This window comes from Pomacea canaliculata, linkage group LG6 (assembly GCF_003073045.1).
Source record: "Pomacea canaliculata isolate SZHN2017 linkage group LG6, ASM307304v1, whole genome shotgun sequence".
NCBI lineage: Eukaryota > Metazoa > Mollusca > Gastropoda > Architaenioglossa > Ampullariidae > Pomacea > Pomacea canaliculata.
The window spans coordinates 24072811-24100810 of record NC_037595.1 but is presented as its reverse complement, the minus strand read 5'-3'; the positions used below and the strand labels follow the sequence as shown (position 1 = coordinate 24100810).

Here is a 28000-nt window from a genome sequence, read left to right as displayed (position 1 = left end):
TAAAAAAAATTTGATGGTCATTAGATTTTGCTTTTGCATTTTAAGAGAGAATACCAGAAAATTTGATTGGTTTAAGCCAGTAGTGTAGTCAGTAAATATTCTTTTATCAGTTTGATGATTTTAGCAACTTTTTGTCAGGTGAAAGCAAGTGCATCACAAGACCATCACTGTACTACAAAATAAATTTATAAAACTATCAATTCTGATACTACACTATAATGGGTGAGTTAGAGGTTAAAACAGAAGCTAATCTTTTACCTTCTGTTGATAGTAATAATTCTTATTATTAATAATGCACATTTATATGGTGACTTTCTCTAGCACCATCTAGATACAGGGATTTTTTTCTCAAGGAAGTTCTGCACATTCAAGGACCTTGAGTTAGCAGTCAACATGCAGTGCTTCAAACAGTTCAACTGGTGACAGTCTTAGCTGGAGTTGTATTGTACTTGGTGTAGCATACTTTTCATGGATATGCACAATTTAATTTTTGGTATGCACAGTTTTATTTTTACTTCTTATGGAGTGCTGGTGTGGATAAACACACCTGTTTTTAACTTGTTCATGTGACAAGGACAATGTTAGGGCTCTGGTTAGGTTTTTAATTTGCCAGATTGAGCAGAGAGAATCATGAGTTTGTTAAAATCCAGGTTTGGTAGTTGGCAACCGTGTTGGTTGCTCACACATGCTTGCTAAAAGAAAAACAAGCTTAGTTACATCCTCAGCTCCCGCACAAACCCATGAGGCTTCCAAAAATTTTGAGAAATTGAGGCAGCTTCTGCAGAATAATGAGTAGAAATTGGTGTAAAGTGTCCTGATGCATGAAGACTGTGACCGTAGTAATTACGATAGCTATATGTCTTCCTCCCCTTTCATTTATTGCTCATACATTTCTCAAACTTGCACATATGCATACACAGAAAAGGATGAAAAATATTGTTTACTAGACCAAGATACATATATAAACCAACCAGGGTGCATAATAGCTACAAAGTAATGTGTAAGGAAAAGGCTGCTGCCAAATAACATGAATTTTTTTTTTTAAGTAAGAAAATCAGTGTTTCGAAAATTGTCAATTGCATTAAATACGATATATCTTGGACATCAAGTGTTTAAAGTACAGGTGAATGTGCTTGCTGCATGTCCAGCACACAAACCATTTTCCTACAGGGTGCAGTGATTTTAAGTAGGACTAAACATTTTGTGTTCAGTGATGTGATTGACATGCTTCATAGAATTCTATAACCCGATCTTTAAAAATAGTCTTTTGCAATACTATAACAACACAAAAGAGAGAATGTAGTTAAATGCAACACAATCTAAAAAACAGTAACACCTCCAGTTCATTTCTGTATCCCATATTTCATTATTTTATTTAAATCATGTAGTGATTATGAAGGAAACATTCACTATTAAAATAAGACAAATGATTAATATTATAATTCAGTTATATTTATGACTTAATAATATAAGAAAGAAAAACTTAAAGGAGCTCATAGACAAGTTGTTTAAACCCTTCCAGCTGGAAGTTTATATTGCTGAATTTGGTGACATCTTCACAACCTGCTTTTGCTGAAGCGAAAGTTCTAGTGGCCAAAAACCTTGTTCCTATTCGCCCCCAGTGGAGCATAGGGCTGCAACCACTACCCGCCATTGGACCCGGTTCTATTCGTCCCTTTCCAGTTGGGACATGCCAAGAACATTGCTATATAGTTATGTTTTTAACTTGTGGCTGCTCATTTCCATTTTCAATGCATAATGAATTTGGAGGCAAGAAACATGAAAAATCATTTGATGAAAAAAGCAAGCATAATACTAAATTCAGTAATCATTCTGAATATCCAGTGAGCACAAACTATCGTTACATTTAGTAAGGAAGAAGAAATTAACTTTAAGGCAACATTGTAAAAGGTCAAAATGCTAGAACAAAGTCAAAACATTCATGGATATACACATTGACATAGCAGGAGGCTATAACTATGATGTCACAAGAGGAAGTAGAAATACTTCAAAAAATCCATCTTCCAGGAAATTTTTATGGTCTCAGAAATATTCGAGATGTTTATGTCATGTGAAGTAAACTGGCTGAAACAAAACTTACTTTTCAAAAAGCTGAACTTGGGGCAAACTCTTGTAGTTTGCCTAGTGAAATCTCGCCAATCTCAGTCATATCATCTTTAGATTATTTCACCAAACATGGCTCATGTTTGTTGACGAGAAAAGTGGCTCCTTTTTGTACTCAGATGCTCTCATGCCTAGATGAAAGAGTCGAAAAGGAATACGTAGGAACGCTGAGAAGTCTCTTTTTCTGTGTGTGTGCATGCGCAAATACATGCATGGTGGGGATAACCTTATTTTAAGTTATGACAAAAGTTACATCTGCAAATAAATATGATTTTAATAGTTATAGGTTTTTTCCTATTGACAGCTTATTTTTCATGTTTGCATCTCACTGCTCAGTAGCCTGCACTTTATCTGCAGTATGTCTCACTTGCTCTAAGACCTTTATGCTGACGTTACTGACTGAATAACATTTACGGGTAGTATTTCTATGAAAAGATTGGTCTGGACAAAAAGAACTGAAGAAAAAAAACATAAAAACAGTAATTAATAAAAAAAACCCAAAGGAATGATAAAAAAACGAAACAGATGCAGCGAAGATGATGAAGAGGATTCTTAGGAAATATCACATTGTTAAGTGCACAGGTCTACCTGATCAAGCAGAAAACGGTGACTCACCTGTAGTTTCCTGTCGCCAAGTGAGGATGTGCTTCCTTCTGATTGCGCATGCACTTTAGCGAGACCTGCAGACATGATCTGAATGTGTTCATGTTGAGAGATTTTAGGTCAAAGTTACATGCAAAATTTAGTGTACATCCTCGGCAAGTTTGAAGTGACCGTGAATCATCTGTGGTGTTTTGTTGGTTTTTTTTTTTTTACTTTCTCTTTTGAAGTAGAAAAGCAAGAACAAATTAATAATAAACGCTCGTGCGTCCACAATCTTTCATGAAGGCTGCAAATACAGACGCGTACTAGTCGCATGCCTGGAGAGAAAAGAGTCAGCCAGAAGAGTACCTGTAGCACTTTTGCCACGTGTAAGCCAGGCAGGGAGCAGGTCGGCGATGACGGTATGGTAGAACTTGACGAACAGGTTGGTCAGCCCATAGGGGGGCGGCACGCTGCTGACCTCTGAGCGGACAATGGTGCTAGACCCACACACGATCGCCTGCAAAGTAAGACAAGAGTTGACCACGACAGCTGGCCTCCTCATAGACAAACCATTCAATAGCACTGCATGCCCTTCAAATACCATATGACCATTATTGCATCAACATTATAACACGTTCTTATCTAGTACGAGACATATAGCTTTAGTGAGACACAGATCAATGTGAAAAATTCTAAACATAATTTTTTAAGGACAAGAACGAAACATGGACAGCATACGAGGGACAGGAAAACAAATAGCATATACGCTACATAACAGAAGAAACAACCGTACTAAACAAAGAATAAAATGAAATACAAAAAACACAAAGAGGAACCAAATAACAAGAACAAGAGCTGAGAGTAACATGATATCGCAAAAGGAAGGGTGTGAAAAAGACTAACATGACGAAAAAGGTTGTTAAGAGTAATTTTGGAGCAGGACGAGATGTTTGATTATTAACAAGCACAGTCTGCGTCCTATCAGTGAGATAGGAGTTGAACCACGCTAGTGCAGGTCCAGAAATCTCGTGTGTAGTTTATGTACCAGCAAGTGTTTGCCTAGTTAAGTAACCGGTAACATTTATTTTTGGCTGCTTATATCAGTATTTTAGAAAACGAACAATAGGAATAGCAATGTATCATGGATAACTAACCTGCTAAACAACAGATTTAAAGTTTTGAAAAACTTAGAAGAGAGAAAACTGCAGGGCTATTTATCTGCTCTATGCTCTATCAGGTTATGTAGACACTATATTCTAACAATGAAAGTAGCACCTACTCTACATTGTGCCAAAGATTTTAGAGAAAGATTTAGTTGACATTGATTTTGTTGAAAGACTGTATACATAAACTTGTTGAATATTTCCATTAACTTATTTTAGCTGTTAATGCATATCCTCTGTAGTTGTATTAACCGCTATGGTAACCCCGCGTCTTGTTCCACCCATGGCGGTGCGTGATGCACTCGGCCCCGTGTGAGACAAAGATGTGAACCTCGTGTCATTGCCAAACGACTTCAGCAATCATCTTTATTCCTTTAACATCTTATGACGACGCACAGCTTCTCCCTCTTTCTTAACAATGTCAAATGTTAATTGACTATTTTCTGCGGTTAATCAGAGGGTAAAAACCGACGGACAGCCACAACCACGAGAACAAGTGTCACATTCTGAGCGAAAAAAAAAAGCTCTGAAAACAAGATTTGAACCCAGGATGATAGAAAACTCACCGCAATGGTGACAGATCGTTACCTCTACAACACAGGATCTTCCCTTCACTAAGTCCATATGTACGCCATGAAAGCAAAGGGTAGACGGAACTTGGCGGGCTCACCTGGAACATTGTCATCAGGATCATGAAGACCAGGATGACGTAGGAAATGAAGTAGACCCAGGCGAACAGCGCCAGGTCCTCCGAAAAGGCTGCCAGCACGTTCCTGCCCAGCAGCAGCTGGTACAACGCGAAGACCGACTCCCACGGCGAGCGAAACTCGGACAAGGTGCTGGCGAAGACGAGGTAGCCTGCTGAGAGGTAGGCCACGAAGACGATGGCGAAGACGAGCGAGAAGCCGAACAGGTCCCGGCCGGAGTTGGCCAGCACAGCGGCGATCATCGTCAGTCGTCGGTTGTAGCCCAGGATGCGAAGCAGGCGGATGGTGGTGATGAAGACGACGGCGGCCAGCGAGTATCCATACATGTCATCCCAGAAGGCCGTCTGGTAGAAGTCCACGTATTGCTGAGCGAAAACAACGTGAACGAGATGAGTTAGCAATTCTTTTTTTTTCTTTCCTTGTTACTAACATTGAGATTCATCCTATCCTAAAACAGAGCTGATGAGCACCCAGTAGCCTCTAATGTGATTTTTTTTCATTTTCTTTCGTTTTGAGTATTACTATCTCTCTCTCTCATGCACATGAAAACATAAACAGCCTATAGCTGGTTGTATCGTTTTTGATCGTGAACGTTATGTTTCATGTGCACCATCATTTTAGTTCTATTCATATTGTGTGTTGTGTGTCCGTGTGTGTGACATGTCTGCATGAATCTGCGTGCACTCTCTGCTGACAGTTGACACGGTATTTTTGCTGTCATGACTTTAACGACACCTTAATGACCTTTATTAGTATCAAAGCGATTTCAATGAATTTTGAGAAGGAAGTATTATCTTAAAAGATTATTTACATGCTGATGATCACGTGGCGTTTTACCTTAGGGTTATCCCGCCAGGCAGCCATGGACTCGTTAACTTTCATTGTCTTGATGGCGTAGAAAGCCACAGTAACATAACATATCATTACGACGCCAACGTCCAACACCTGTACGGAGGTAATGCTGTTATGTATTTTTCTTAATGGGAATGATATAGACGAATATTTTACCAAGCTTTTACATAATAGTTGTAGTAAAAGTCGCACCAAATTCGGTCAACTATCGTTCACATTTCTCGGATTAAGAAGATCCTTTAGTCACTGTATTAATATTTTCTAAACAAAAGTCAGCAGACAGGATATATCAACAGACACAAGTATTAAATTATTCTACAGCAGGACGAGGTGAAGTAATATTTTCTCCAGGCCTTTAATTACGATGGAAGTGAAAGAGTGACATATTCAAAACAATGGTTAAATTAAATCTTAAAACATATCTACACATTAAAATTTGTTATGAATAATGATTGAATTACGAAGTTGGAATCGCTACATTTTTTTAATGAACGTGTAGTTAAACTCAAGTAAAATTTATGTTAACTTTTTCAGTCTACAGATCAACTCGCCTGCCACAAGTCCTTGAAGAAACCGAGCTTTTGCTGTTTGATCTTGAGGGCAGTCTTGATGGTCAAGATGACGACACCGATAGCAGCGATGATTTTGCAGATGTACATGTAGAAACCTATAGCCTGCAGGTTTTCGTAGATGCGGAAGGTATGTATTTCTCTTCCCAGGAAGGTGTCCCCTGTCTCGGGGAACTCAGCAGAGAGTCGCAGGTACGAGAACAGGTTGCTGTCAGGGTTGTGGAGTGAAAACTCTACGAAGACGGCGCGTGTCTGTTCATCCAGCCAAATCTTCTCTTCTAGTTCTTGTAACATTAGACTTATCACGTCCCTGTGGTTAATAAAATAAATAAATCATAAATTTATAAATTAAATTAATTCAGATATAATTATGTAAAACTTCTCATTCCGGCATACAAAAATTGATGTCAGATACTTTCAGTGTTATAAATAATGAAACTTCTAACTCCTGGATATGGAATTAGTTACATGAAAAAAAATCATGACATCGTTGTCGTCTGAAACATTTCACTTAAGACAGAAGTTACTCGAAGAAATATGGTACAGGAAAACTAAATTGCTTAAGCGAACGAATGTAGGTCAAAAGCAAACAAACGGTCTAAAGACTCTAAACAAACATTTATTGCGTCAGCAAACGAAGAACTAACAGAGGTGCCAGTATACTAAAATGGATCGGGAAAGGAATAAGTCACACCGATTTCAACGAGCGAGTTAGGCCGAAGGAAACAAACAGCGGTGAAGAAATATATTTACTGTGTCTACAAACGATTAACGAACAGAGGCGTCAGATTAGAAAAATTACTAATACGTATCGGCAAAGGAACATGTCCTACCAGTTGACGGAAAAGTCCATAACGTAGCCGCCACTGCTGTAGACGGAGTAAGTTCCCCATACAGGCAGGGAGGAGAGACCTTCAAAGCTCTGGTACATCCAGGCGGCCCGGCTCAGCTTGGTTTTCTTTCTTCGTAGGAGCAAGAAGCCAGTGGTTTCCACCCTACACAGTACATCCCCGTCTCCTCCTGCCCCATGCTGTAAGGGGGGCAATATTGGCGCTTTCCGAGCAGGGCAGAATAACCTACGACTGAACTGGTTCTTTCCACTTTGGGACAAAAACAGTAAAATAAATTTGATCTCTCACTCTCTCTCCCATTCACTCGCTCTTACCTCAAAGCTTTTTTTTTTTCAAAAACTAAACTTTATTCAGGTTTGTTGTGACTCAAACATTTAGGGCAGGATACGCGGCATTTTGGGACCTTGAGACTATGGGTCCCGTAATTCGGTTGTACCTTAAGCCGCATAATGAGAAACTACAGGAGATACGAGTGGATGTATATTTTTAGAGCTTTAAAGACAAAGCTACAACCAACGGTTGCTTCAGTACGTATCAAACTACAGCCGTCTGAAATAAGGGTACATGTAGCAGTATATATTTATCAGAGCCATGCCACCAACGTGACACACTAGCACACAATGACCCGGCGAAGGAATGGCTGGACTCTACAGTGAGTAGGAACACAACAGTGAGACAAGTCAGTGAGGAAAACTCACAATGGCAAAGGATGGCATGGAAACAGAAGTAAACATCACATGACACAAATGATATAGCACCACGTGACAACAGACAAACAGACGTCATGACGCACACCACACGAGGTAGCAATATGATGACGTTGAAATGCATGACGCAACAACACGATGACAGTTAAAGAGATGACGTAGTAACGGTTCTCTCACTCAAAGGCATCCTGAGCTGACGGACCCGGACGGGACCAACCCTGAAGCTGCTGGGGTCAGAGGTGAAGACTCGTTCACGTAGTTGTAGGCTGTTACCCAGACTGTCTCTCAGAGGAAACAACACGGGCAGCATCGTCTCATTCATCCACCTCATCACCTCTTCTCGCTTGGTGATCTAAAGAGCATTACACACGGTTATACTGCGTGCTTGCTTTATTTTATTTCCCTACCTAATTCTAATGTTTGTGTCTTCTGAATGAACTCGATTTATTTTGTCTTGTGATTCTTTGTGACAAGAAGTTCTCGCCTGCGAAGTAGTAGGTTTATTGTTTTGACTGGCCAGTTGGAAATTGAGACACACGATGACGAATGAAACAAACAAGCAAACACAAAAAGCAGAAAATGTTCTGAAAACTGCTTAACATCAATTATTTTTCCTTTAGGTTGGACTGTGTAGGGACTGTGTGTAAAATTAGAGCAAATAAAATGGCTGTAAGATGATATTTTAATAAAACAATCTTTTGTATTCACCTGTAAGACTTTTTTTTCCATTTTTGGAAAAGGAATGTAAATCTTCCTTTTTTTGTTAATGTTTCCTTATTTGACGATATTGGCCTAGTTTCATTGTACTGCTTAAGTATTTGTGATACTATGTTCCTGTAGGGGGAGTTGTGCGGATTGCAACAAAATAAAAAACTAAATAAATAAAATAAAAATAAATGTACTAAAAAAGCTGGATAAGATTGTTAATTCTACTCAATTTTAGTGATTCGAGTTTTTTCTTCGCCACATTACGCAGAAATAAAGTCGTCTGTCAAACTTTCAAAAGTGCTTTTCTGGTATTGTAATCTCATTTATTTTTAACACGCACATTTATTTACAACCCCAGCCCCACTACACACCCACAGACTATATGTCACTCGCTTATTATTGCACACATGGTCATACATGTCACATAGCCTCATATTAACAGATCACCAGCGCACAAACTACTATGCTCTATGACTTTCGTCTACCAATAAAAGAGAAAGAGTGTTATCTTCTGTTCCTAGGGAAGTGATGCCCCCTGACAAAAGTCAACTCACTTTATCGAAGTGAAAATTGGCATCACACGTCGACGTATACAGCAGACTATCAAGGTGGCCATTTTGGTAGAACGCGTTTTCGTCACGATTGCCGTACGACAAGGAAAAGACGCAGAAGACGAAGACGATATAAAGGAGGAGGTCGAAGAAGACGAGCTGTGATTCTTGTTCTTGTAAGCGACGCTTGCGGGACTGTGCCAGAACATTGCTTGGCGGGGGGTCAGGTGGCAGAGCTGCGGGATCTGTTGGCAAGACGAGATCAGGAAGTAGAGTGGTGTAACGTGTACACATCACAATCTGGCATGAACGAATAGCAAGTATAAATTGTGGCAGATAAAGGAAAAACTGCAGAACGCTATCAATGGAAAGAGCAGACAAGAGAAGATGGGACGTGTAAATAGCATCATGTTCTAGCTGACAAGACCACACCAGATACAGAAGGCAAGAACTCGCCACTGACCTACAGCCCGAGCGCTGAACATGCTGACCTCCGCCTGCACTCGCTCCAAGGTCACGTCCTCACTGTGAGGCTGCTCTGTGTATGGGTTATGGATGCAGTAGGCTAGCAGACACGCCAGCAATATCACCTGTACAAACACGCACAATTAAACTGACATAAACATGAAGCATCCATTGATTAAAAATATTTTACTTCGACTGATTCTGCTAAGATTTTACTGTTTAATGAATCAGCGCTTTATAGCACATTCCTCGTTATTGAAAAGAGTGTTTGATTCCATACTATTTATTTTTGTGTACACTCTGAAAGAAGCAGTTAAATCCTAGGTTTGTGCAGACAGCATTATTATAGTAATGTGTCTACCTTGATAGGGTCCATGACAAAGATGCTCTCGAAGAAGGAGATCACGAAGGAGGCAAGCCATTCCTCGGAGGTAGTGATGCCCCACTGCATGCTGTACAGCACCAGGAAGAAGGCGCAGGTCGCTGCAGTCGCCAACAGGAGCAGCCAGCCGATGTAGCACCAGTAGTGGGGCAGTAGGTTAGTCTGCAGATTGATTCCCATAGAGTCCTTCGGGCTCTCTTCCGACTTGCCTGTGTTCTCTTTGAGGTCAGGTGTTTTTGGCACTGAAAGATTAATTCAAAAACAATGAATAAAACTGTTCCCTTTCACATGTTGGTTACTAACAGACTGTGCGTATCTGTTCTGATGATATTCTTTCTGTTTCCAAGCCTTACGAGATTGTCTGGCTTAACAGCCTAATCGTTCTCACAGATCAATAGAAATTTAATATTTTAAAACATTTGTCACGAAACAAAAATATGTTCTTGACATTAACAATCATATTCTTTATTTTTAAGCCTTATCTCTAAAGAAGTAATGAAAGCTTATCGAGATTTTAAAGTGCTTCTCTAAACATATGTGATTATATCTTGTTAGATAAATTTTGGTATTTAAATTTAAAAAAATTAAAAAGAGAAGTTATTATAAAACACTTTTTAAAACCTAGGTCTGTCTCTATTAGGTAGTGCAACCTACATATCAGTTAGTTCAGTGAGTTCCTTCTTTAGATATTTCTTGGTTCCAGCCCTGGGCCCTGTCAGGGGCCGATAATTGCGGAAGATAAGAACGAAAATCATCATGGGGACAGAAGTGATGACGATGGACACAGACGACGTCCACAAGGTTGTCAAGGAGAAGCGCAGAAAAGCAACTTTCACTTCCATGCCCACGGAATCTGAGTAGATAGTGAAAAGTAATACTTTCCGATCTTTTCGGATACACTAATGTGTGGTTTTAAATTACATCTGTTTTGTATGTTAGCTACATGAAAGAAACTGAAATAAAATCCCTCAGACGAAGACCTGGGACGATTTATTTTCGCTTTTTGGGAGACAGCTGGGATCGTAATATCGGAAATAATAGGTCTGTCGGAAAAGTAATGGCACTGCTGAGGGACTATGGAAGGGCTGCGAGGTGTTTTTAGGGTGGGGCCTTGGAGGGCTGAGGGACTATGGAAGGGCTGCGAGGTGTTTTTAGGGTGGGGCTTTGAAGGGCTGAGGGAGTTATTTCTCCCAAACCCGCAAGGGGCCGATGCACTTTAGGCTCCCATAATACGGCGGGCTGGGAGTGTAACTTCCCTTAACGGCCCCATTTCTCAGCCCGAAACGGGCCCGTTCGGGGCCGATGAACTCTTGCAGGCTGGGTGGTGACACAAACAGTTTATTTTAATTCGAAACATCAAATTACATGGTTTTTCCTTGAAAGTCAATTGCACTTTTGCATTCTTCTTTGCTACGCTTCTATGCACTGCTGGAAGGATATGCCACTTAGCTCAGACTTTACGGTCAGCTTGATGGCCTCTACTTCTTCAAAACGGGTCTCCTTTCCGATCCCATTGAGCTTGGGGAAAATAAAAATGTCACATTGAGCAAAATCAGGTCACTAGGAAGGTTGTTCTAGGTCAGTGATATTCTTTTTGACCATTAGCTGCTGGATGCTCAGGGCCTTGTGAGCATGTGCGTTGTCATGGTGAAGCAACCGCGATTTGTCCTTTGGCAACTGTCGTGAAGCAGTGCATAGAAACATGGCAGAGAATGATAGAAAAGGGCATTAGACTAGAGGGGGAGTACTTTTCAGACAAACCTTGTAAGTTTAATCACTCGTATTATCTTTAGATCCAGGAGATTTAGCCTGGTAGTGAGTGCTCTAACAAAAGGTTTTGTAACCTTGTAATTGTTAAATTAAACCTGGTACGACTGGCTTGTAAATAAACATAATCTTGCCCACATTAATTACCAGTGAAAAGAAGTCATCCTGTAGTTTACAAGCTACCAATGCATATTTTATACAGGAAAAAAAATTTTACTAAGTGTTTTGCTGTTATTGTTTGTCTCCTACGTTCAAACATTGCACAATTTCTTGTGGACAAACAAGGTAAAGGTATTCACTTGAGCTGTCTCCAGTCTCACTGTCTTCAGTCTTGTAGAACATGGCGCTGGTGATCATGGTTAACAGCAGCAGGACCAGACAACACGACACCCGCTGCACGCGCGTGAAGGTGCTGGGCGCGGGACGCAGGAAGCAGGAGAGCCACAGGTGGGTGTCGGTGATGCCGATCTTCATGTACTCCGAGAACAGCCTGTCGAAAGACATGATCTCGTCCTGCTGGGCCAGCGGAACAAGACGGTCTACAACGCCGTTGTTCTTGTCCACAGCCAGCCATCGCTTGCAGATGAACAGGTACCTGAAAGATACAAAGCAGGCATTTTAATGCTCTGTGAAATGTTTAATTACGCCCTATGCTCCACTGGGGGGATTAGGAACAAGAACTGTTTAATGGAGATCTGAATTACTTAAAACTAGGTAATATGATTTAGAAAACGGACTTCCATCATCAAAGTAGAGTTGTACCCATGTGAGCTGCACTCAGGCTAACAAATATATTTATTAATTAAGGAAATGTTTTATTTCTGGTGATCAGGAAGACTTAAGATTCATGGTTCCTTATTATGTCACCATGTAAGGGCATTGAGGTATTAAAAATATATCCATATACATGCACACACATCTCTATCTTCTAAGGCAGGGGTGGGCAATTATTTTTCCCAAGGGGCCGCAAGAGAAATTGAGATGGTTTTAGAGGGCCGGACAAATATACTTAATTCAGTTTTACCCAATACTGTACAGATAGTATGTTCATCCAGATTGTTGCTAATAGTTCTCTAACCTCTGACCCATCTGCAAGTCTTCAACATCCAGCCTGTTCAGAAACCAACCGGCCTGGTACCCGCCGCTGTTGTCGTGCCAGATGCGTAAGTAGTCTAGATGTCCCAGACACGAGTCCGTTGCCATGATGTATCTCATCACACTGCCAGTTTCTAATGCCTGTGACAGTACAGTTAAACCATCATCATCGTCATCGTCATCCGGGTCGTCGTCGTTATTGTTGTCGTTGTCATAATCATCGCCATCATTATCGTCAAACTAGTATTAACATCGACAACCTGTCAAACGAGTAACTGCATTAGTGTAGTAAATTTTCTGAAGGGTATAAGGATGCACACCTGTTAGCTGCCTCCAGTTTAATATTAATGCACTATACGTGCATTTGCTGTTAAAGAAATAACGGATATTGTTTCCAATCGAAAGATGCAGTTTACTGAGCACTTGCTCAGCGTGCGAGACTTTAGTCACTCCTTTATGTGAACATTGAATTTAACAATTAAAAAAATGTTTTACTTTGTGACCTCTACTACGAACCCGTTTGCCATCCGATAAGACCCGGATGCCGGAGTCCGCATGAGAGCCTCCGAGGACGAAACTGACGTTGGATTTAGTGCCAGAGCCTCGTTTTAACCCTGTGTGGACTGTCAGCAGGTACAGGTAGTTCTCTCCCACTAGATTGTCCTTCAGGTAACCTACCAGCCACTGTCAGACAGATGTAGAAAATGACTGAAATATAAAACGTAATCGCTCTCTCTCTCACTCTCTTTCTCTCATATATATATATATACAAGCGCGAGATGATTACAATATGTTGTTTCACTAAACATCAAAAATCATCATAGGCTTTCTAAGAGTTTAGTTATGAAAGAGTGTCAGCTTGAGGTGTTCGTTAAGTGGATGTTGGTGGGGAGATTTTGGTGTTATTGAAGGATAATAAAAATATTACTACACATTGAAATGCGCAGATCTACATAAGCAACATGTGCAGACGTGCACACACAAACTCACGCACGCTTTAAACTATGTACCCGTGCGAAAGTCGTGAAAATCCTACATTTACAAAACATTTACCTTTTCTTTGTCTTTCTTATCCTGACGTCGGGCCCACACAACGCCCAGCACCCAGACAAGCAGAAGACCAATCAGTGTGCCGTATACCGAGGCGTTGTTGGGGTCAAATTTGGAGAAAACAAGCTTGAAGTCGATAGTATTGGGCGGCACCATGAAAGCGCTGGCAAAGGCCACACCTGGTGGATTATCACAGGTGCACACTGTCTCGGTAGCAGTCGAAGCAGAGGACATCTGTGAGACAAAGAAAACCTCGCTTTACAAGCGTCATTAGATGATCTCTCAGCTCTAGAGGGATTTTCAAAAGTAAAGAGGAATAATACTTTACTTTTGCGTTCTTGTGGTCAGTTGATTGTACTTGTACTGATTTCATAAAGTGTCATTATGTTATTGCTGTTCTTTTATATTTTGATAAATATCTAGCGATAGAGACGTGAGAAGTAAGTTTTACATGCTAAATATCAATTCTGAATTCTTAATTATTATAAAATCATTTTATTTAAACATTTTCCTAACGTCTTTACCTATAGAAAAATTAAAAGGTCATATGTTAATTGATTTGCGCTAAAAATTAAAATCTTTATCGTGGTTCATAACACAATGTGAACACCTTGCAGGCTGGAACCCACTTGTGGTTGTTCTCGTCCCAAACATGACAGCTGTCAGTAAACGACAGATATTTGTAGGCAAAGGTCTCATTACCTAAAAACAGAGAAATGATCGGGTTATTTATATTCATTGTGCACCGAAAATCCTATGCACTTACATGATTTTCTGTATTTTTTTCAAGGTTTCTTCACAAAAATCTTTGTGTTCATAATCATATAAGCATTAATCTTTCAAGTTTTTAAAAATGAATTGTGCAAATCTCGAAGCAAACTGTTGGCCACAAATCTTTTATCATCCCATACGTCATTCCGAAGACAACACGGCTGCATACTTGTCAGCGCGAGCGTATGCGTGTGGGTGTACGTGTGCGTATGTGTTGTTCTGCATTTTCTACAGTATCATCCAACTTACATTCAGCTACGTGGAAACCAACCAAAGCTACGCCAACCTTAAGGACACCAGCGGGCACAAGAAATTTAAACGTTGTCGTATTTTCGTCAGAGGCTGTTAAAAAGAAGCCAAATATGTTACAAGATATTTTTTACTGTCTTGCCCAAAATTGTTAGACATACCTACAAAAACACACACAAAAAAAAGAAATATGAAGGGAAAAGGAGAATGTCCAGCAAGTTCTGCATAACTATAAAATACATGAAAATAAACATCAAAAATCAGACATATGCCCGTGTGATATCTTCTTAATCCGCTCAACACCAACATGACGAAAATGTTAGAAAAAACCCAATGAAGAAATTAACGAAACTATTTTGAATACTTACAGACCGCCAATTCCATTTCAGTAGATCGAACGAGTTCCCCTTGTATATTGAAGTTATGCCTGGAAACAGGGTATAGCTTTATTGATAATACTTTCCGCAATTATTAATATCTGAATGGTTCAAAAATAGAACTTCTCGGAAATTTGTGTAACAAACTTAAAGAAAAAAGCTGACAAAGCATTTTATTTTAACAATAACCTACAGGTTGTGAGATCATCTTAATGTTATGAGCATAAATTTCTTGACAATGTTTATATTGAGATTTTAATTTTGTTTATATTGGTTATGATATTATAAACATGATATTACTAAGACCAAAAAAAAAACCAACAGCAATATTATGGCACCAAAGTGCCTATTGTGGCACCATAAGGGCTCTGCTGTCGATAACCCTCTCTTTATAAAACCCGTCTTTGTCTATACCTTTCTAGGGATGGCGCATTGCCAGACCGGAAGTAGGCTACGACGTTCCCCATCTCAAGCGGAAGTTGTATGTACGTCACCACAGTGGAGTGAAGAGAGGGCACTGAAAGGCGATGGTACAGCAAGTTATCGGGGCCGCCGCGGGTGTCGTTGGAAAGAAAGGAGTCGAGAGAAGGTAGCGGGACCTTGGCACCTCTCTTGATCGTCATGCTGAGTGTGCTCAGTTCTCGGGTACCGTTGTTGTCTCGCAGATCCACCCGTACGACCGGTGATGTGATGTTGTAGGAAGAGGAATCGCTCGACCAGGCATACGGGTTCTGGGTGTACACCGTGGCCTGCAAAGTGATATAACTCAATATGGTTCAGAAGCTTTAAGGTGTAGCAGAGCCCACATATAAATTTACATTTAGACTTTATCTTTTAGAACCAAATAAAACTCATTAGTCACGTTAATTTGTAGGTTACCTTGACTACTACCTCCGAGTTTGGGTCACTCGCTGTGTCACCGCCACTTTTAATATTTAGAACGACCGCTTTGGGGTCGGCGACGATGGTGGTGGTGTTTAGGGCGTGTTCTGTCATCTTGCTGGCCATTAACGATAAGCCGCCTCGTTCGACCATTTCTGGGACTTGACTGACGACCATTCCAACAAGAAGGGATTCGTACATGAGGTGTAGTGTTTCCTCCAACTTAGGCAAGACTTTCTTGATCTGAGGGCACCAAAACCCAGAGCCCGTTAGCCATGTTTTGTAGTCAGGAGAGTATGTGTATGTCGTCAATGTAAATCACTTATCATGTGTTAATTTCACAAATATTTTGAAAAATGTTGCTGTGCTTTCTTTGTATTTGTGTAAAGATAGGAGCTAATAAACTAACACATTTATCATATTATGCATTTACTCACCTATTCATTACATATTCACAAAATAATCTATCCCTTTGTTTATATTGCTAGGTGTGTCTTAGAAAGTGTGTCAAAGTAGTTATATTTTACGAAGTCTGTCCTCCTTCTTTTACCTACTAGACCTTCGTTACAAGGTCTATCTTGTTAAGTGCATGTTATTAGACCTATCTTACTAGGTCTATCTTGTGCTGATCTTTCTCGGCTGAGAGAATACCAAGACTGGTTTGGATAAAATTCTCGTCATCTTTGCTGATGTCGGAGGAGTTGAAGACGATTCCACGACCATCTGCTATGTGATATGATGGAACACTGGCGGCAATGACGCGATCCAGTAGCGCCGTCATAGCTGTGAACGTTAGAAAAATCCACAAATCACACCAAATCATCAAAGACATCCACCACCCACGGGTCATGCTAAATCGTAACAAATCAAATTTTAAAAACATAAAACAGTCATGGGTTACATCAAATCATCAAAAGTATCCATAAGTCAATAGTAGACAAAGTAACATTAATTTTAAACAAGGAATGCTTAATTTTGGTTTACATGTGATAGAAACCTCTTCTTGATGACAAAGACGCACAAGCGAATCCATTACAAGTGACTTCATGCTCAATGCTTCTACCGACGTTCTATTCGAATTAACAGTGATAACGCTAATCAGCTCATTTTCAAACCATTTTGATTCACTCATCTAGTGTTCCTTAGAAGTAAGACGAAACTTTCAATGAAGAGTGTAATGAGTTGTAGTGGGTCTCGTGAATGAGTAGTGTTTCGCGCCTTACGTCTTTGATCGTGTCAATTGGATGACGTCAATCTCAAGAAAAAAAGACGTCATGGGGAGGCAGTTAAACATGTCTGCGTAAAGCCGCAAACAGAAGACCGGTCGGAACTGTCTGTAAACAACGAAAGAATAACATTCTGGTTCTGACATCCGATGGACGAGCTGTGTTGTTGACGTCTTTGTACAGCTGCCAAAACAGTGTGCTTTCTCCGGACGTCCACATTTCCGACCGCTGTCCATCATCAGCTGCATTCACTCTCCGTCATCGTAACTACATCTAAAGGTCAAACGTCTCCATTGTTCATCTTATCTACAACGGAAGATAAACAGCCTCCACCTTCGTACGTCCATCTCTGTCTGAGGGGACTCGTCAAGGTGTGTCTTTGTAATTCGTCGCACGCATGGTAAACTTCAATCACTTATTTCATGAGACTGCAAATCTGTATTTTCGGCCTACATTCAGTCCTTATGGCAACGCCACTGGGACACTCTGGGCCAAAACAAGTTATATGCCACCCTTCCCTGCCTTTCCGACCGCTTACCTTCTTGCCGCCCTACGAGACGGGAGGCGGTAGTTCTTACAAGATTAAAGACAGGACACACCTATGCCATGCAAGGACACCTCTTACGAGGTGAACCGCCACCTGTTAGTCCCTTGTGTAGGGAAACTTTTACTGTTCTACACTTTTTGATTATCTGTCCGAAGCTTCAGACTATTCGTTGTCAATTTTTTACAGAAAAATCTTTATTTTCCTTATTTAGGTCCGTCCTATAGGCGGCAATCTTTTCCTTTTTAAAGAGAATAGGGCTCTATCATGAAATTAAAATTTTTTATATCCTGATAGTTCTGTTTTGTTTTTGGTGTGATGGTAACCTTTTTGGGCTTCAACACCCCTTTTAATGCTTTCCCACCCTATTTTACATTCTGGTTACTTATTCTGTTGGCCTGTTTATAAGAATTAGGAAGTTTTTATTCCAAAACCTTTAAAGTTACAAGTACTTTTTGCCGTGATATAGCTATAGTTGCTAGCACGGCATAAAACACAAACAAACAACAACAAAGCACGCATGCAGAGGTAGGTGTGTGTAGCACGTTTTACAAAATGTTATATAAAACGCTGCAGCTGTATGGCATCATGACATACCGAGTTTCTACCTCCCTCGCCTTATAATATTTACGTAAAAAATGTGCAGTTATGCTGTATATGTTAATCTAACAAAGAAAAATCTCGAAATAACTTACCAATTATGATTCGTTAAAGCCATTTCATATTAACAAATGACAGACTATTATTCCAAATCATGAAGTAATTATGGAAAACTACGAGTGAGTCTTAACCAATTACCGGAAATAGATTCCTTTAGGTTCTCGAAGATTGGGTAAGGCTTCGTGGTATATAAGGTCTTAAGTGATTCAGTGGCCATCTCTATCAGCTGTATGGTGGCTGCCTGCGAAATAAAAAATTGGAATAATGAATACAATACAATACAATACAATACAATACAATACAATACAATACAATACAATACAATACAACTTTATTAATCCGCAAGGGCAATTACAGGTATGATGACACGCCAGCACACTAGAGGGAAGATTATGTAAGAAATTAAAGGGAATAGATTCTGGCGACACACACACACATGTGCACACACACCCACTCATATAGTAACACAGCAACAGGAGGTTCAGTGGGCACCCCGCACAAGGTCACCTCAGGCTGACACATCATCACAGCTAGTGGAATTAAAGAAGTAAGTACATACAAATGACTGAAAGGTGAAAGATGCCACCACCTTTTGGGTTGCGAACTACTTATTGTCTTACCATGTCTAGCATGCATAGCACAGAACCAAAAGAGCTCAGCCTTCTCCTTTCACCCGTAGCCCTCTACAATGGATCAGGTACTGGTACACATTTGTTGAACTAGCAGGGAACACTTGAGTGGCAAAATCGTAAGAGCCTCACTTTGGGTCACTTATGCTTCGAAGGCTAAAATTTCCTGTTTCTTTTATAAATACTTCTGAGAACAAACAATAACAGTCTTTCGAGATAAAATAGGGAAGAAAGTAAATAAAGTTGTCAACATTTTTTTCATTAATTCTGCAACAGCTGATAGTTTAAGGACAAACAAGCTAGGCTTTAGATGTTTTACGGTAAGAAGTGCTTTGATTAGTCAGGTATAAGTCAAGAGACCACGATTTGGAGTTCAGTGTGCCATCGTGGTATGTATAGTCATTGATGCTTCGCTCCAGAAGTCTGTAGCTGGAACGACCACCCAGTGTGATAATTGTGAGCGAGAGTCAAGCACTCACCACAGAGTCGGGGCTGGTGGTGGCGGGATTGAAAAGGATCATGCTCAGTCCTTCCGCTAGGGCCGTCAGTCCGTGGCCAGAGAGGTTCCTGGCATCCTCTCCGCGGATCCGCACCATGTTAATGAACTTGTCCGTTTCCTGCAACAGTGATAGACATGTATGTAGATATGTATGCCTCCGTAAGTTTATGAAATGATGACTGTTGGGGTCGATGACTTGCGTACAAACATATGCACACAAACATAGAGACTTAAAAAAAAGCAAAGGTTAGATATTGTCCAGGGTGTGATAGGATGCTGAGCAGTTTTACCGCGGTCAGATTGTCTCTGATGGGAGTGCTTGAAGGATGCTGGAGTTCGGTCCAAATATCGTTCCAGCCAGCATTGACCACATGATTTATGTTCTGCGGACATAATTACAACCTATTCGTTAATGTTGTGGGATTTTAGATTAATATTCTCAAAAATACTCAGCGGTTATTTCCTTATTTTCTTTTAGTATATTTTATGTAGTTTAAAATGGTACTTCAAGTGCTTTCAAATAAAGTGTGAGGAATATGACATCGAAACCTCATTGATTTTGTTATTTCACTAAACTTATATACGATATGTAAAATATGGTGGGTAGAATGGATGTCAAAAAAAAAAAACAATAGTAAATGATAGACATGACTTCTCTATTTTACACTTAACTGGACCTTCCTGCCACAAAGTCGGAATAATAAAAGTATAATCCTTAAGAGAGAATATTAAGTGACTATACTACATGTATGTATTGTGAAACAAAAACATAGGAATATTATATACGCATCAGCAAACTTACCTCTGAGCTACTTTTCTGGGCCATCTGCAGTTCCGTCTGATTGTCTGAAACATTCTAATAAGTTACCTGTCATAAGCACCAACAGCCCCTGTTCCAGACTTCATTCCGCAAACTTCATACTTTATATCTTTTTGCATTACTTGTGTACAATTATTTTTAAATCAATTTTAAAAATTTATCATCTGAATAGGCACTCCTCGTGTACATGAGTAAGCGGATTTATGTGTGTGCGTGCAAACTTATGCGTACATGCGTGCGTACGTACGTTTGTGTGTGAAAGAGAGAGAGAGAGTAGTGCGCAGAGGTATATATATACTGGTCTCAGAATATCAAATATAATAATATGATGGTTGGGTAACTGGATGCGTAATTAATTTGTTTGTCCGTCGTTTCTTTTCTATGTTCCGTTGGTGTGTTCATTTAATTGTTTGTGTTTATTTTCCTGTGTTTGTTTGTGTACTTGTTTAGTCTCCGATTAGGTGCGCTTAACAAATGTTAATCCTGTTTTTGGATTTGGTTTCGTGATAGTGGGGAAACAGTAAGGATTCGTGACTGCTAAGTAGATAGAAGAGAGTAGAAAGAAGAGAACATTCACTCACGCAAGCAGAGGTTATAGAAAGTACAGTCACTTACAAACGTAGCGATCAGAGAGCTGGCGATAGTAAGACTTTTCATCTGCTTTTCCAAGTTCGATGACCAGTTAGTGTACGAAGACTGACCATCCAAAATAGCAGAGTCTTTTCTAAACTTGAACTGCTCTCGTCGATGTAAAGCTGAAACAAACCATTCATTGTCCATTTTGTAAAAGAAATTAATGCCTTTGTCTTAAGTCCTAAATCAAGCATCGTCACCCATCACTGTATATCTGCTTTCGGTAGACCCCACAACGCTGCAAAAACAATCTTTGAAAGGTCAGTTAAGGAGATGCTGCAGGACTAACTGACCACAAAGAGTACTTTGCAAAATTTACCTTTCATTCATGAAAACACTCACGTTTATAGGCTGGGAACTTCAACGAAGTCATTCCATGGATCATAAATACGAGCCACCAGCTCATACTCAGAATCATTTGTTGTTCCAGGAAAGAGTGGCAACATTACTCGAGGCATTTTGCTCTCCCCTGCCAGAAATTAAATATTTATTTATTTACTTCATCGTTTATTTATTGCTTTTTTTGCTTTTTTGTACCATTAACGTTTTATATAAGTTTCAATCAATTTTTTTCCATAAATCGATAAAAACGCAGCAGGAGAACATTTGTGTATAATGTATTTTAGTTATTTGCTATTAATTGAGAAAAGAAAACGTTTTAATTTACTGCACCTCCTTGAGCGATGGGGAAAACGGTGTCATTTCTTCTCAGCTGAAACTTGTAAATCAAAGGCGCCAAAAGTAGCGATTCTTTGTTGCCATCACTTGTACTGTTTTCGTCCTCAGAAAAACCCTCGTCCTTCCAGCCAGTGCACCACATCGAGAAAGAGTCCATCATAACATTCCCTGAAAGAAAAGAAAGAGAAAATTTGTTTTTCTAAAACTAGTTGAGATTGATTGTTTATTCTTATTTTGATTTAGAAAGAAAAATATTGAATGCAATAACCAGAGTTGGTCGTGCAAACGAGTGTGATTAAGGCATGGACTTTCTGCAGGATCAAAAATATATTATACATTCCACCTCAACATACAATCAGTTTCTTTTAGGTCTATAAATACTCTTAATTTGTACAGCCAACATCTAAAAATATACAATATGCGTTACCTGGTTCTTGATCAACCCTTGACCTAGAAAACAACGTAGTTTCACTGATGTTACTACCAGGAGAGCGTTCATTTGCATTCACCTAAATCCGCTTACCTTGTAGTGGGGTCACCGTGCAGTTGCCTCCCCAGGGCGGACAGTTTGTCCTGAACTCTCTGGCAGCAAAACCAGTGGAGTGATCATCCAGCAGTGTCACGTTGACCTCCACTCGGTACGTCTGACCACCTTCCAGAGCATTATCCTGGATCACCACCCCTCGTTCACCGCTTGTGCCTGCGGGCGTGATGGTCAATGATGATGCTAAATGAAATGAGTTTGTCGCGTGTTACAACTTCTTATCTAGAGTCCAGAGTGTAGGAAGTAGGTGGCGGTAGCACGTCAAGTCCCCCACACCATCCACGTGGTAGGGAGGGGCTAGTTGATCCTTATTGAGGGCCATACGTAATGAACGGCTAATGCGGTGGGCGTGTAAAGGAAGACAACGAAAAATACGGGAGGTATTTTTAGTTGGTAGCAGACGATGTACCGTCCGGTCGAATAGCATAAAGGAGTAGAGCAAAACAGGGAGCAGGGAAATTACGTCCGAACCAAAAAGGACATTTATGATGGAAGCTATCCAAGAAAAAGCCCCTTTAGCATGCAGACGGTTAGACCCGAAACGACTTGCAGGACCCATGACTTACCACGACCATTACAACAAAGACCCTCTGAAATATGTCTTTGATTATAGTTGCTTATAGCTTGCAGCGTCCATTACTATTAGAAAAAGACTTGTGGCTATTTGTTATGTGGTATAGCTCTACCGGACAAAAATTGTATTAAATCAAAATATTCACAGAATATGTTTATGAGGATACTGAGTACAGTGTCAGAAAAGTGGAATCTAATCAGACAGCCAACCGCCTTTAGTCGTCAGCTAATAAGGTCTACACAGAAAAGTACCTGTGCCTCCTGTTTTTACATACCTGTCTTCTCAAAAATGTTAGTGTCCGAGATTTCGACTTTCCTTCCGTTGGTCGAATTGTCGACCTTAAAAATCTTCCACACTGTGGCACTGGGTTCCTCTGTGCAGCGATCGCAGGTTACAAAGAGAATCAGCTTTGATGACACTGCAACTTTCATCCCACAGTTCACAATGCAGCTGAGAACAAGACAGAGCGGACAGATTATTCAACTGTCACAAACTTGTACAGTTTTTTTTTTCTCCACGTAATTTCCCATGTTGACAAATATTTATGTGAGGATCAGCTAACGGATGGACACATGTGTGATTGAGAGTGTGTGTTTGTGAGTGAACAAAAGAGTGAACTGCAAGAGGTATCTCTGAACATTGTCCTCTGTACAAAGTCTGCGACACAAGGCAGCTACAACACTCAAACGGCGTCTTACACGATCTCGGCGTTGAGAGAGCCCCGGATGAACTGTACGTACGCAGTGGCGTTGGATGCCAATCCACCGTAGGATACAGCAACCTGTAAGATGAAACAAAACTCTCAAGCAAATAGGTCACGCAATGACCTTTTGGTTAATGACGTCATTAACTTAGAAACAATCATGAAGCGCAGTTACCACAAGAGTGATGACGTCATTAACTTCAAACAGTTAGTCACGATATACAGTTACCATAAGAATGATGACACAAAGTAATCGACAAATGACGACGCGGAGTACACCACACATTCAAACCTCGAACAGAAATCCCATAGACTGAACGTCATCGGAGATGTTAAGTTGTCTCTTGCCAGCCTCGATTTCAGTGGATATGCTGTCACATGGAATGGACAAGCCTGAGGGAGCAGCCGATTCCAAGGAGAGTAACTCTTGCACGCTGGTGGAGTTGTAGGCCCTGCAGCTCCAGGTGAACGCTAAGCCATTGTTGTTGCCGTAGCCCATGACGCGGTCATAGGAACCTGTCCGAGCGTCCACTATGGCGTGACGATCACCTGTCAGCCGACATGTACAATGAACGTTAGGGCGAGAGGAAATGATTCTAAAACATCGCAGCACTGTTAACGTAATGGATATACCATTCAGCTATATTGGTTTCTCACAGCCATGATTATGCACGTATGCTGCAGTATAGTACATAGTTTATATTAATCCAAAGATGCATGGGAATCGGTCATCAAATTATGTTTATAAATCATCTGTTTTCTTTCATACCCGAAGTTTTTAAGTTTTAACTCAGACTTTCGGAGCATGGCTGAAAATGTTTGGTTCATTTAGTAAGAAAGTGCTTCCACCTTGCGGGGATTTTGCACTGTGGGGAGAGGGAGGGGGAGGAAACCGGAGTACCCGTAGAAAACCCCCGACGCCCAGCCCCCGCGAACAGGTGTCACATGCAGAGTGTCCCGAGACGAGAACTGAACCGTGAGGCACTCACTGCAGTGGTGAGAAGTGAGCGTTTTAACCCCTACACTACCAGGCACCCCTGAATGAAAAACGTGCCACACTTTAAAGCATTTTAAAGACCAGCCTGAATGGTTTGCATGTGTTTTTTTTTTTTCAGATATCAGAAGAAATTAAAAAAAACTGTAAGTGTCAGCCTCCAACACCCATCCGTTAATTAATTATCCGCTGCTATTCGAACTTGCGATCAACGAGCACTGTCACAGTGTACTACGTCAAGCTAGTGCACCATTCACACCATTGCCTGCAGTCAACACCAATCAGAGAGAGAGAATGTTCGGATTATTCTGACGCTGACAGTCTGCATTTCTTGTGGTTCAGAACATCTGCTACTTGAGCACGAGAAATTATTTCAACGTCTGAATAGTCAAAACTGTCGCTCATTTTTCCCCCTCTCTCTCTAATTGGTGTTGACTGCTAAAACAAGGGTGGGGGAAAAAGACGGCTTAATTGTTAAGTTTTACTATTTCATACTTTTTTTTATTAACTTTGTTAATTTTATTAAAAAATAATTTGTCAACTATGACTTATCGTGAAAAGTCGGCAGTCCGTAACATTTTAACACAGACAAAGAATAATAATCGCAAATAACGTGATGGACGTGTCTGATGTAGTCATGAGAAAGCTTCGAGGGCGGCCTTCAGCAAAGAAAAATCTGGCGGCAACATGTGACTCAGTTTCATTAATCTTTTTGTTTCAACATCGTCTGATCACCGTCAACCAGGGTTGTGATAGAGCAGGGACATAAATGTATTGTCGGTGGAGGTTGGACGTGGGCTTTGCTTGTTTATGCCCTCCCTCCCCCCACCCCCTTTTACACCCACACACCCACACTACCATCCCCGCAAACAGTCCGATCCTGTCGTGAGTTCAGTTGTTCAGTTTCTGCTGGGCTGTGTTGATTACATCAAGATATGTGTGCAAAGAGATGACGAAAGAGCGTTTGCTTTACCGCTTCGGAAACGGGCCATATTTTGAAGGCTCTTGAGCGAAAACGCGGTAGGTAAACACTATTATTTACGCATTTATATCACATTAACACAATTTATAACACAAACCACACATGTTCGTCTAACTTCATCGTTCCTAGAATGTTAGTAGTTCATATAGGTTGTGAATGCAAGTCACAGAACTGACGTTACAAACATGAAAATCGTAGCAGTAATCTTCCCCGCCACAAACAAACCTCTTTACAACGGCCACTCACCTGTCTTCCTGACCTTGCCGCCCTGGATGTCAACAACTAGCGGTGCCCTCTCCACCCTGACGTATATCATCTCCGACAGCCAACAGAAGTCATGCTCGCGCCCGAAGGAGATGTTGAGACTGAACCGGTACAAGTCGGGCTCCAGCTGCCCACGCTCCCACGTCAGGTAATCCAGATCCGGGTACTTATAGGCCAGCATCGAGTCGTTATTGACGATCTTGATAGCCCAGGTAAAGTTGGGTTTGATGTCCGTGCACTTGATGACTGTGCGTGTGACAAGTTTCGCCGGCTCGGAGTTCAGAACTATCATGGGCTTCGCCTGCTTGCTGTACTGTCTGTCGAAGATTGGGTCTGGCGAGAAACAGTCATTGTTCACGAAAACCTCCACCTGAGCGATGTTGTGTGAGTAGGCATTGCTACATTCCAGCGTCACGACTTTGGAGCCCAGCGTAATGTAGTTGTATTGATAAGTGACTACAGTGTTCGACTCCATTGGACCGGTCAAGGTGATAAAAGTCTCATCCATGATCTCGTTCCAATTAAACGTACAGTTCAAGTGCATGATCCTGTGAGGGGAGTACAGCCATACAAGAGCGGTGACATTTCCTGGAGGATGGTGTATTACCCTTGGAAATACCTCTAGAGTTAAGTCTTTCACCGATCCCTCAACCTCCAGCGTTCCAGGAAACGTCACGTTCTCTGTAAATGTCGGACTGGAGGTGTTGGACACTACTGGGCCATAACCTGTCAAGGAAGCCTGGTAGTATCCTACACGTTGATAGATGTGGGAGAATATCCAAACAGTGTCCACCTTTTCGCACTTTGAGGTAAAACTTCCGTCTCCAAAATACACAGTCGCACTGCCGCTAAAATTCCTTGGAACAGAAACGTTAAATCGGAATGTGTCGGACATCACCAAGCCACCAAGAGATTCCCCGACCAGCTGGAATGTGCCAACCCGCATATTTAAGTTTAAATAAATGTTGCCCTTGTCTGGATGCGACAGCATCAGTGTGCCATTGTAGACGTTTCTAGAAGGGTAGGTGTGACTCCGATCCCAGTTTTGAAAATCTATATTTTGAATTGGACTTCCGTCGCCAAAGTCAAAGACCGCTTTCAGCCCTAAGGGAGGACGCTGGGTGTCTAACAGTGATAAGCTAAAAATGACGGCTGCTTGAGGAACCTGTCCGTCAATAATTTGAACGTTTTTGTAGGATAGAATAAAGTTAGTCATGTTCCAGTTCCTCGTCGTTACATTTGAAAACTCAGTCACTTGTGATATGTTGTTCCAGCAATGAAAGGACACCAAGTAGGTTCTTGCAGAATAAAACGTGTGCAACTTTTCCACAGGAAAGCTTTCAGAAATGTTCATATATACGGGACTTGTCGTATCATTGTGATCAAAGTCCCAGATACAGAAGGCGGTCGTAAGGTTTATGGTTGTTACTGTAAAAGTAATGTTGCCGTCAGGAACAGGTATTATAGTCTGCGCAGGAAGGAGAGTCAGGTCGTCAGGCCTGAGGGGATTCTCCACAATGATAGTGTAGCTTGTGTTAAACGAGTACAGGGGGTTGAATGTGTAAAGGTTGATGACGTATACTCCCAAATTTTTGAAGGAGACGGTGTAGGGAGGGACGGGAGGAGAAAAGTTTGCATACAATGCCGACTGGTTGTTACTGAATAAATGCCCACCGCTGCAGTTTATAATGTACTGAAAACCTACATTTGGTGGGTTGACAAAGGTCAAGGTGAAGCTGTCTCCTCGCTTACCAGCTGTTGGCGATATGTTCAATGTTACGTTTAACTTGTTCCACACCATTACTGCAAAGGGGAAAGCCTTGTTATCTGACGGCGAGACCAGCTCTAGGCTGCCGGTCTTGTTACCCTGTACGACGTACGTGTGTCTGAAGACGAGGCTATCACCTGCACTGATGTTGAGGATATTAAACTCTGCTGCACCATCTCCCCACGTCAAGTTAAAGGTGATTTTTCCCATGGGCTCCTTCGTGTCGGAGGCCATGGTTAGCCTCAAAACCAGTTCTTCCAGCGTCTGCAAGATGGTGTCGGAGGTGAAAAGCGTAAATCCGTTGAGCGGGTGAAAAACTGTGACGTTTGCTTGTGTGTAGTTAGCGCTGATTCGGTTGGACACGTTGAGGTACACGAGGAAAGCACCTGGATTTTTCCAGACGTGAGGGTAGGTAAAACCCAGCGTATTGGCGTTGTTGGGTACCTGAGGACAAACATGAAAAAAAATTCGCCGTTGTTTGTATCTGTTATGCATATTTTATAATGTTAAGGAATTTTAATTCATAATTGTATTATAGATTGGCTAAATACTGGATTGGATTTGGAATGCAGCGGGTCCTGCAAGCGACTATGTTTTTAGCAGTAGTCCTGACACGCATATCTAGAC

The 28000-nt window shown here is 41.0% G+C and overlaps 1 protein-coding gene across 1 annotated transcript; it reads right to left on the bottom strand.

Moving 5' to 3' along the window:
• Positions 1-5: 5 nt before the first annotated feature.
• On the bottom strand, positions 6-27807 carry LOC112566966 (polycystic kidney disease protein 1-like 2). Its single transcript, XM_025243397.1, is given in 36 exon segments — positions 6-2255; positions 2740-2804; positions 3076-3226; positions 4543-4944; positions 5417-5524; positions 5983-6310; positions 6834-6946; positions 6949-7100; positions 7736-7910; positions 8821-9062; positions 9281-9407; positions 9644-9906; positions 10018-10025; positions 10319-10517; positions 11731-12026; positions 12510-12667; positions 13043-13210; positions 13580-13810; positions 14187-14278; positions 14597-14689; positions 14965-15023; positions 15388-15722; positions 15853-16098; positions 16466-16638; positions 18424-18526; positions 19394-19531; positions 19704-19796; positions 20216-20269; positions 20849-20988; positions 21219-21335; positions 21539-21712; positions 22068-22271; positions 22937-23112; positions 23361-23443; positions 23658-23914; positions 25588-27807. Coding segments are annotated over 36 exon segments (7749 nt in total). The 5' UTR covers positions 27608-27807; the 3' UTR covers positions 6-2249.
• Between the last annotated feature and the right edge of the window lie 193 nt (positions 27808-28000).